Below are 10,647 nucleotides of genomic sequence, written 5' to 3'. Positions count from 1 at the left end.
ATTCCTCTACTCCACATTTTGTCATACTGCAGTTACAAACCTTGGCCTGTTTGACTGGGACTCAGACCAGACAAAGTGGCACATAACTGTACCACGTAAGGAAAAAGATACATGGTTTCTAATGCCTTTAATAAAGAAATGATCTGAAGACATTACAGCCAACCTTTCTTTATTATGCTACTTTTAAATAAAACCCAGTACAACCAAAAGCCTTCAGATCTAACGATCATCAATCCATCATTTGTAAATGGAAAGAGTATGATATATCCATTCGCCTAAAATATCATGTAAGACAAGGAGAGTATTAATCAGAAAAGTTCCCAAGAGGTCCACATCTGGAAGAGCTCCAGAGATTCACTACTTGGGTAGAATAATCTGATGACAGAGTAAGTATTTGTGCTGCGCTTCACAAATTAGGTTTCGTTTGAAGAGAGAGAAGAACAACATAAAAAGTCCTGTTTGCAGTTTACCATCAACCATTTCAGGAGACGCAGCAAACGTATGTAATAGGATGCTCTGTTTAGATTAAATCAAATTTAAGTTGATTGGAGGTAATAGGGATGTGAATGAAGCCAAATACATATCACTACTTGTGAGGCTAAAAAAAACTATGTGAGAGACTGCACAAGACTTGACAAGGAGAGTCTGGAAAATACATTGATGTGTTAAGAAGGTGTGTTAAAAGCCCATACCAAAATTCAACTGGGCATCTGTGGCAAGACTTGAAAACTGATGCTCACAAAAATCAATTTTCTAATCCAGATCCCTGTGGTGCTAAAAAAAAAAAAAAAAAATTCAGAGCTTTAGGTATTTTGTAGAGCATGGGCAAAAGTTTATCGCTCCAGATGTTCAGAGCTGGCTGAAACATTTCCAAAAAGATATGCAACCGCAACTGCAGTGAGAGGTTGTACAATGTATTGACGTTGGGAAGATGAATATGAAATCCCACCACACTTTTCAGTTTTAACTTGTAAGCTTTGGAAATAATATACAATTTTCCTTCCTCATCACAGCTGTACACTACTTTGTCTTGGTCTATAAAATCCCAATAAAACGATCCACATCACAAACCGGTGGTTGTAGTGTGATAGAACATAAAACTTTTCAATGGGTATGGATACTTTTTGCAAGACATCACGCTTGTCACACACACACGCACGCACACACAACCTCACTTCCATCTTCAGTTTGTGTAATATGGCGTCTCTCTTTTTTTTATCTGTGCACCTCTGACATAGAGGAAGGAGTGAGTGAAGGGGAGAGTCCCATTGGCATTCCTTAACATCTCGGTTGCTCACTTGCGTTCACAGAGCTATCTGTAGATCAGGAAGACAAAAAGTTGCTCCTGAGCCTTGGTGTCACTCAACAGGTAAGCTATTGCTCTCTTTCACTCATGCAAATTCACAAAACTGTTAAAAGATTCAGTTTTTTTTTAAAGAAGAAACTCCCTCTCTGTGAGCGTCTGCCTCATGCTTCCTCTCTGTGTGCTTTAGACAGGCAGATATTTGAGTTGGTAGATGTTGAAAGGAGGTTTTGCCTCTCTTTTTCAACCCTTTTCTTGGGAGAGCAGGTGTGGAAGAGTGTGAAGTGAAGTCATTGTATTTCAGAAAACTTAAAGGCTGTAAAGGAAAACAGACAAACCAGACAGATATTGAGTTTGGGCTCTCTTCAACACCTCAGGAATCTCCAAGACTTGACAATTGGCCTTGACAGTCACTGACAGAGCGTCTCTGGGATGTTGCAGATCATCATCTGTAGCCAACAAATCTAATACTATCATGTGAAAATACTTTTTGATTATTCCTTTTTGTTTTTCTACATGTCCTGCTGCAGTGTTCTGGGCATACTATGAAGAATCTAGTTCTATTCTTTCAATCTACTCAATGAGAAAGGCCGTCCTGAAGGGCCAATGAGTATGTAAAATGTATTAAGTTGGTTTAAATTTAACATATCGATGGTCCTAATGACAAATATCATCAAAAAGCTCGTTTGTGTTTTCACACACTATTGTTTTCACAAAGGCCAATTTGTGTTTTAAGTAATCTGTTTTTCCTTGAGGAGTTTTATATTTTAAATTAAAGATGATCAAACACTCCTTTATAAAGTGAGAAAGCTGCAAAAGATGATACTGATAATTTAGCTAACTTTAATAAGCCAAGAGTTTCAAACATGGATTAAAATTGTGACATATAAAGTACTAACCTTCAAATTCAGGGCTTTGGTGACATCCTACACCGTTTTCACTAGTCACTGTTACATACCTATAGAAGTGAGACAGATTTTACTTGACATAAAATGTGGTGATATTCTAATGTCATGAAATATCTTGGCATGAAACTCCTTACAGCCTAGCAAGACTTTTCAGAGAATACAAATTACAAGCACCTTTTCTGTTTTGAACATGATTTTGTTGATAATCAAATCTGCATCTCGAAGTCATCTAACACCATCTAGCACCGTTTTAGTTTTAAGCTGGCGTGGTTCCCATGGCAGCCGTTGTAACTGTTTGCACCCGAAGGCAAACGATGAGATTTAAAAAACCTTAGGTTGGCATTAAGATGTCAGACCACGTCTAAATTGAACTGCTGCCGCACGAGGGGTAAAACTTCATTTTCTGCACGTTGACTGATTTCATGGAGTTTCGTGTTAAATTGGTCCTGGACTGAGTGCATTGAGTCGGTTGATGATGTTATGAAAGATGCCATTAAAACGAGCTACCTGTCACGGTCACGCTGAAGAGCTCGCCTGCCTCTTATGTCCTTGTGGGGTGAACTGGCAATTTTTTTTTCTTTCTAAAGCAAATCAAATTTCAAATCAAACTTGGCAATTTGCATTTGTAAGAAGCCGGTGAAGAACAAGGTCAAAGGGAAAAAAAAAAACTGCAGTGTTAAGAGCTCTTTTGGCAAAATCTTTTTCTTTTATTTAAAGAAAAATTGAGTAACCATTTCAGCCACTACTTATAATCTCAATCTGAATGACAAGTAACACTTATTCTGTAAATGTTACATCGTCAGAGACTTCTCATACAAAGTAAACAAACTCGCGTCATTTAATGAACATTCTTGGGACTTGCTGTATTTTTAAAGCAATTAAGGAGGTTGTTTAACTAGGTAATGGGAATGTGGGGAGGTCAGACAGGCCATGTCTGCTTTCATTAAGAGTCCCAATGAAAATGGTGACTCATGAGGCTAGCAGCAACCTTTCTGTGTGTTGGACTAACATTTCCCTTTCTCACAGTAAAGATTTGATGTTTAAGCTTTGAATCCCAAAGGAATGAATGATATTTTGGATTTTTAATTGTGCGGTGAAATCACTCACTTATGAAAAGAAAAGTAGTACATTGCAATCCATATGAAAGAAAAAGAGAACAAATGGAATGATAAAATAATACCATTTGTGTTTACCCACATGTGGCAGAGATAAAGAGAGGATGGACATTTTCAACCTCACAGAGGATTTTCTGTTCATTTAAGGAGGATATAATTGGCTTGGTGTGCTCTAAGAGTATAGTGGGGGCTGTGAAATGCACAAAATGTTTTGAGAGCAAATAATAATTGAGTGCAAGTTAAGTCTTATCAAAGTCTGTTGGAGTGCAACTAATCGACGGGGGAGATGCGTCAAAGAGCAGTTGCCACCAATTCATTTTGCCTATTCAGTTGAGAAAATATTTAGTTTTCAATTAAGTTAATCACTATTATTTGTTCCACTATTGCAGCTGATAAATTGAAGCGATTACCCGCTGAACTTAAAATCCACCAACCTCTCCAAGCTCTCCTTCAGGTCAAGAAAGTTTGTCTGTACTTGTATGTTTGCTATGGGAAACATAGCAAACATATATATATATATATATATATATATATATATATATATATATATATATATATATATATATATATATATATATATATATATATATCCTCCTGACTACCAGGAAAAAAATATTGTCCAATCACCATTTTTTTTAAATCCCACAGTCTTTGTAAGGTATTAAAAGGTTTTATGCACTTACTTTGTCATAAATGCCATTTTTATGAATTAGAAAAAGGTACGTTCAAAAGTCCCACCCTTTCACATGTGGTATCATTGAAAAGCCCTAAATGTCCTCTCTAGATACAAAAATTAATTAATTCAGTAGAATGCAGGGGGTTGGGAGATATTCAAGTTTAGAAATGTCCTCTACAGAGGACAAAAATGAACTACTGGAGTCAGGAGGATATGATAATTGAATATAACTATAACCATTTACCTAAAGCCAAAGATTCTTGAAATGTTTATGTTGATATATACAGCGTTTTTAAAACAACTGAAGGTAACAGTTACTTGATTGGGGTATGAAATGGCACCACATGGCTGGAAAATACATAACACTGCCCCTTTAAGGATTTACATCGACCTGGATTTGTTTCTGCTTAATAAAACAGACTGGAGTTTATTTAAAACTTGGTTGTATGAGCCTGTCCCTCAGAACTCAGAAATGTCTACAAAAACACATCTATACTTCTGAACCCCAAATTCACATGTGTGCATTTTTTTATATAAATTTTTGTTGTCTGTGGTTCTTTCAGGATTCCTTAAGGTCAGGTGCCAATGGTAAAATGGAGTTTGTGTCAGCTTGGATCTTGTCTGCTTGGACTCTACCATTTCTGTGTTTCTTTTGGGGTAAGAGATGTTGCTGTGCAGCTGAAATCTACGTAACAATGGCCTTTTCAGGTCCCATCTTTCAAGGTTCTTTTGTTTTGGGTAAACCTAAAACCAAAGATTTTTTTTTTTATGGAACTCTTACTGTGTGATTAGATCATTTGTAAATCTGGGTCAAATATGACTTGGCACGTATTTGTAACGGTAATATAGGTAAGTTAAAGTATTTGTAGGTCAGTTAAAATATTTGTATTCTAAATTAATTCTGTGTTAAGTAATGCACGGTTATAGCCTTCACTATACAAGATACTGTCTTGGCCGTATTGTAATATCTCAACATGTCGTGACAGTATGACATGAGACAGGTAACCTGTGAAAAGATCAAGCTCTTCCACCTCCTCCAATGTTGTTATCGTAAAAAAAAGGCTAATAAATATTTGTCATTTTAAAATACATATATATATATATATATATATATATATATATATATATATATATATATATATATATATATATATATTTGTTTATCTGAAAAGAAGCAGTTCATCAGAGTACCTTATGTTAAAAAGGCTTACTGTTCCTAAAGTTAAATATCCTGGACAATTCAATAAATTGTTTTGCGTTTTAATATCATTATTGGTTCATGCAGGCATGCAAATTGCGTCATAGGGGGAATTCCCCAAAACCATCTGAACCGACTTGCAAAAATCACGTAGCCACCAGGGATGATGGGTGATGGGGAAATATTTTCTCTAACACATACATGACAATAAAACACCAAAGGTAAGACTGGATTTGTATTATTGGCTTTATGAAACGAGTCTTATTTTTCCTCTTCAGCAACTGCTGATTCAGTGAGTTGTGCACATAGAGCGCCGAGCCGAAAGGAAGGCGCAAACTCTCAGCCATAGCTAAGTGTTGCACTAGCGTTGCTGTGTGTTTCTACGGTTATGCAGGTTTAGCATTTATAAGCTAGTGTTGAAACTGGGTTTTATGTATTTGGCTTTGCTAATTAGCTGTCCTTGTACACACTGCTCACTTTGCATTTTGTTAATCCTTACGGTGGACAACATTTACAGGTGCTTTTCCTTTTCCCATTTTTAATTTTTTGTTTTGTTTTTGAAAAACAGACTTTATTTTTTATTTTTTTTTGCAGTCAGGTTGCAGATAGTTGCTCAGCAAAACCGCACCACATGTGAACAGAAATGCCCGCTTTTAAATCAGAGGACCAAAAGCCGCCTGTTGTGATAAACATTTCCATGCAACACAATTTTGCGGTCATTAGCAATAATAACAGTATTTTTTCAGAGATGGTGGGAGGCAGCTGTGTTATAACTTATGTTGCTTTTAATTTACATTCATCTTGTTGTGCATCTGAAGATAGAAGGGAGTCAAGTTTTGGTGTTTTTGACACAAACTGGCCTAAACAATTCGACCCATTTTGTCGAGAGCAAGACCAAGACCGAGATGTTACAGCAGTGGTTCTTAACCTTTTTTGAGGTACCGAACCCCCCAGTTTCATATGCGCATTCACCGAACCCTTCTCATCCCCCCCCCCCACCCCCTCCACAAAATACTTTGCGGTATTCTGATTTAGAAATGTAATTATATTAGCTGTGTTACCACCCCCACGCCACTAGAGGCAGTACCAACCCCGAAAAGATGCGACTAAGGAGCAGATTTAGACTATAGAATTTGGTAAAAACGGTGAGTTTTGCTGAACTAATTAAAGACACAAGTTCAAATCCATGCTGAGAGTCGAGCTCCTTCAATCAGGGCTCCTCCGCTGCACTGATTGGCTAAGCAATGTAACGTGATCCTCTGCAGCAAGTGATGGCAAAGCGGGGCGTCATCACGACTTTACACAAGTGTGTTTTTACCTCCGCGGCAGAGGCTCCGCCAAACCCCTGAGACCGACTCACCGAACCCCTGGGGTTCGATCGAACCCAGGTTAAGAACCACTGTGTTACAGGTATTCGTTTTAAGTAAACCACGATTAAGTAATGGATAAATAGCTTTACTTTTGAGTGTAACGTTCAGAACATTGTGGAAGGCTGAATGTATGAAATGTTTTCAGCTGAAACTGGCACTATAATAAAATTCAGCTCTTGTCAACTGATGTCCTTACTTGCATATCTGCTGCTTTCACAATCTTTGCAAGAGAGTAATCTACTGAGAGCGCTATTTTCAATGCCATAACAATGAATGTACAAGGCTTCTTTATTTGTGTGTAGCTTGAGTCATTTGAGACACAATATTGTTGTTTGCATGTTCTCCGGCTGCTTGTGAGTGTCATAATCGGGTTCCCTACTTTAGTTACTTAAGTCAAAAACAAATATTTTAGTGCAGTTCAAGCTTTCAGACTGACTGTATATACATGGTTTTGCATGATTATGTCTGTAATTTTTCCAGACTAGATTTTTCTAGTGCATGAAAGACCTAACTTCTCTCACGATGTTAACTCTCAGCAGAAGCATTGGTGGTTGGATTTTACATTTATTTTTGCCACTTCTTGTTAGCCATATAGATGGCGTCTCATTATATATGCCTGTCAAGATTTCTTGGCATTAAAGTTATTTCAGAAGAATTACGTTTTGATGTGGCTGTTCAGTTAATGAGGCAGTCAGTTATGAGTCTGTCTTGTCCTAAGCTGCCTATAATTAGCTCCACCATATCATCACCTTCTTTTTTTTTTGCCAAAAGTGATTTGGCAAAAAGCAAAAAAATAAAATAAATAAAAAAAATCACCACCTCTTTCTTTCCAAAAAATTTTTTTTAGTAATAAAAGCACTTTAGGCAAATTAAGTGATTTTTTTTTGCCATTATTTTATGAAGGTCACAACATGATATGTTTATGATTAAAAATACCTTTCACCACTACAACTTTATTGAAACAGTGTACTGAGAGTATTTTGTGAAGTTAGCTTAGTAATTGTCATAATAGTAATCAGTTAGTGAGTACATGAAACATCACCATATTCCTGAAAATTTCTAAAATGTAAAGTAACATTTTAGTATTTTACATTACTCTGTTGTAGAGTCTGACACTCTACAACAGCCTAGTTAACAGAGTCCATCACAAGATAAATTATGTAATCATCAGCATACAGACGGGACTTAACATTTTACAAATGCTTTCCCAATTCGATTTTATTAATGGTAAACAGAACTTCAGCCAAAATGAAACCGTTAGGGACATTCTTAACAATGTCCACAAATTATGCTTTCAACCCATCTGCAAAACCACATTGAGTTCTATCTGAAAGATAATTCCTGAACCATCTGACAGCTGATCACTCATACCAATGCTCCTCACATTCGCCCTTTTCACTGATTTGCATGGAATTTTCTTTTTTTTCTTTTTTTTGTCTTCATGCTGTTATGGGATCCAGGAACACGTTTTAGCCAATGAATGGGTTCTGGACACAGGCATCATTATACTACTGTCACTTGAGACACTGTCATTACACTTAGGTGATTTCCACTCCGCTCATTGTGAGACTATAAGCACCAACTGACTGATCCTTTGTTGGATTAGGTCAGTTACTTTAAAAAGGGGGAACACATAAAATGTGTAAAATAAATACAAAATGATTTCTTTTATCTTTAGTATTTTTATCTAATTGTAAAAGTTTAATAGAACTCACTTTTCACTTTAAAATTTAAAACATTGTTTCTTTTAAAGAAAAAAAAAAAGCTACATTTTGTTCCTCATGATTTTGTAAAAGCAATAAAAAGGTAAAACATCAAGGAAGTGAATACTGTTTGTAGATACCGTGTTTACCTATTTATGCCCTAATGACATAAATATCTTTAGACACGGGGAAAAAAAAGGTTGTTTATGACTGCATGCCAGAAACATCCAGCATTTTTAGCAACGACATCAACATGTACGTTTATTTATTTTTTCTATAGAAATGTTTGACATCCTTAAGAAAAAACATGGTGCAAGGTTTTATCTGAGTGTTCATTCCAAAGAGAGAGAGGACAAAAAGGTAAGAAACATTTGAAGGTTGGAGCAATGAAAAGGGAAGCTTTAGTTAGAAAATAAAGAAAAAAAAAATACACAAATCCAAGCTTTGGAACAAACCACGGAATGGTTCAAGATATAATAGACAAATAACTAAATAAGGTGCAAACTAAAAATATCGGTATGCACAGCACGACAAACAATAAGGAACAGACAGCTAATAAACAGAGGGGTTGGACTACAGTTAAACCACAAAGTGATTGATGATACAAGTTGAGCAAAGAGCAAAACAAGAGGCAAACAAGGTAGAATGCAAGAAGTGAAGAAGGAATGTTAATTGCCACACAGATTAAGTAACTTTGAAATGGAGCAGAAAATAACTGCAGGGACTCAAAAGCTGAGACAAACCGAGCTGCATGGCAGCAGCAGAGCAGTTTTACAAATAAAAAAAATATTTTTAATGCATAAACTAGTGAAAAAGAAAGTAGGAAGAAGAATTTGTTCTTTGACTCCAACTTAAGGAAATGCATATGTCTTTGAGACAGTTTATTTATAACTACACAACGCCAAGATATGTTAAACACCAGATATCGTTGAGCAGCAGAAATAAAACTGCATTGCTGTGAGAAATTGTTAAAAAATAAGGCTAGTCAGTTTAGCACCACTGTTAATCTTAGGATGGTAAAACATCAAAAGTAATAATGTAATTTTTGTTTTGTTATGATGTCATGTTTATAGTTTATGGCTAATTACAATAAATATCTCAACAATCGAGTTAGGTTAACCTATGGAAATTTGCACAGGTGTAAGGAATTTAAATTGGAAATTCACAAGATTGTATCAAATCATTTTTAACGTGAATCTTTTTTAAACATTCAATTTGAAAATGTTTGGCCAACACCTGGTCGGAAGACCTTTGCTGGACAAGTTAATGGGTTTAATTCCATGTGGCACAAATCTAAAAAAAACTACAGTATCTAACTTTAATAATAATATTATTGAGATTATAATAGGGTCACTTATTTATATGTTAAATAAGTGACCTTGTAATGACGGTATAGAATGAGATGGATAATCGTGGAAAAAATCAAGTTCTTCCACCCCCTCCCAGTGCTATTGCCATTTTCAGAAATGCAGCGCTCCCGGTCGAAAGCAACCAATCAGAGCAAGGAGGAAGGTCATAACGCTGTCAATAAGTGTGGAGAAACAACTTACTGTTACAGGAAAACTGTTTGGCTATACTAACTAGCCCAGGCATTCATGACAGGCTCTGCTGTTGGGAAGAAGCTGTAGCATACCAGAGAGCAAGGGGAATGGTGTGAGCAGCGAATACACAAGACTGATTGACAGTGCTAAAATACTCCTCTTAGCTCAGCACTAGAAGAACGTAGAGGAGCTTGATTTTTTCCACTAATTATCTGTCTCATACTGTCATGACATAGTGATGATTTTAACAATGTAACCTGTATATTTTTAATTTTATAAAAGTAAAATACTGCAGCTGTAAAGCATCAGAAAAAAAAAATCCTCCAAGTTTTTGATGTGTATTGACATGACAGCATCACACACTTGAAATAGATTTGTTGATAGCACATTATACGATGTAAATCACAGCCCAAAGGGGGGCTATTAGATTGAGAATTGGACTTTAGAACACAGTGAGCATAGTGCAACATTCAGGAAACCAGGACTAGATGATTTGGGCTTTGTTACATGGTGCATGATCCTGCATGGAGTGGACATAAGAAGATGGGTACATCTTCTTATGTACCCATCTTCCTACTTAGGTAGGAAGTAGGCATGCTCAAATGATACTGAGTACCAAGAAAATATATGCTATACAACCACCTCCAATCAAAACAACAGATATAAAGCAGGATGGATTTATGTTTTCATGTCTACCCCAAACTCTAATCTCACCATCTGAATGTTGCAGCTGAATTTGAGACAGAACAAAACAGGCAACATTTTTTTTTTTCAATCTTTTATTGTCCAATTTGCAGGAGCCTGTAAGAATTGTAGCCTCAGGTTTCAATTCT

At 36.2% G+C, this 10,647-nt stretch overlaps 1 protein-coding gene across 3 annotated transcripts in view; it reads left to right on the top strand.

The window, feature by feature from the left end:
• Positions 1–343: 343 nt before the first annotated feature.
• Positions 344–10,647, top strand: part of nphs1 (NPHS1 adhesion molecule, nephrin) — a 63,004-nt gene continuing 52,700 nt past the window's right edge. The window contains exons 1-2 of one of the 3 annotated variants that reach the window (XM_008432426.2): positions 344–1,369; positions 4,566–4,659. In XM_008432426.2, coding sequence (XP_008430648.2) covers positions 4,596–4,659 — 64 coding nt within the window. In that variant the 5' untranslated portion in view covers positions 344–1,369; positions 4,566–4,595. Of the gene's footprint in view, positions 1,370–4,147; positions 4,660–5,282; positions 5,422–10,647 lie in introns of those variants that run through there. The other 2 variants (XM_081597255.1, XM_081597256.1) reach the window with 2 other exon arrangements.

This window comes from Poecilia reticulata, chromosome 16, assembly GCF_904066995.2.
Source record: "Poecilia reticulata chromosome 16, P_reticulata-male-v2, whole genome shotgun sequence".
In the NCBI taxonomy this organism is placed as follows: Eukaryota; Metazoa; Chordata; class Actinopteri; order Cyprinodontiformes; family Poeciliidae; genus Poecilia; species Poecilia reticulata.
This window is presented reverse-complemented; position numbering and strand designations above follow the sequence as displayed.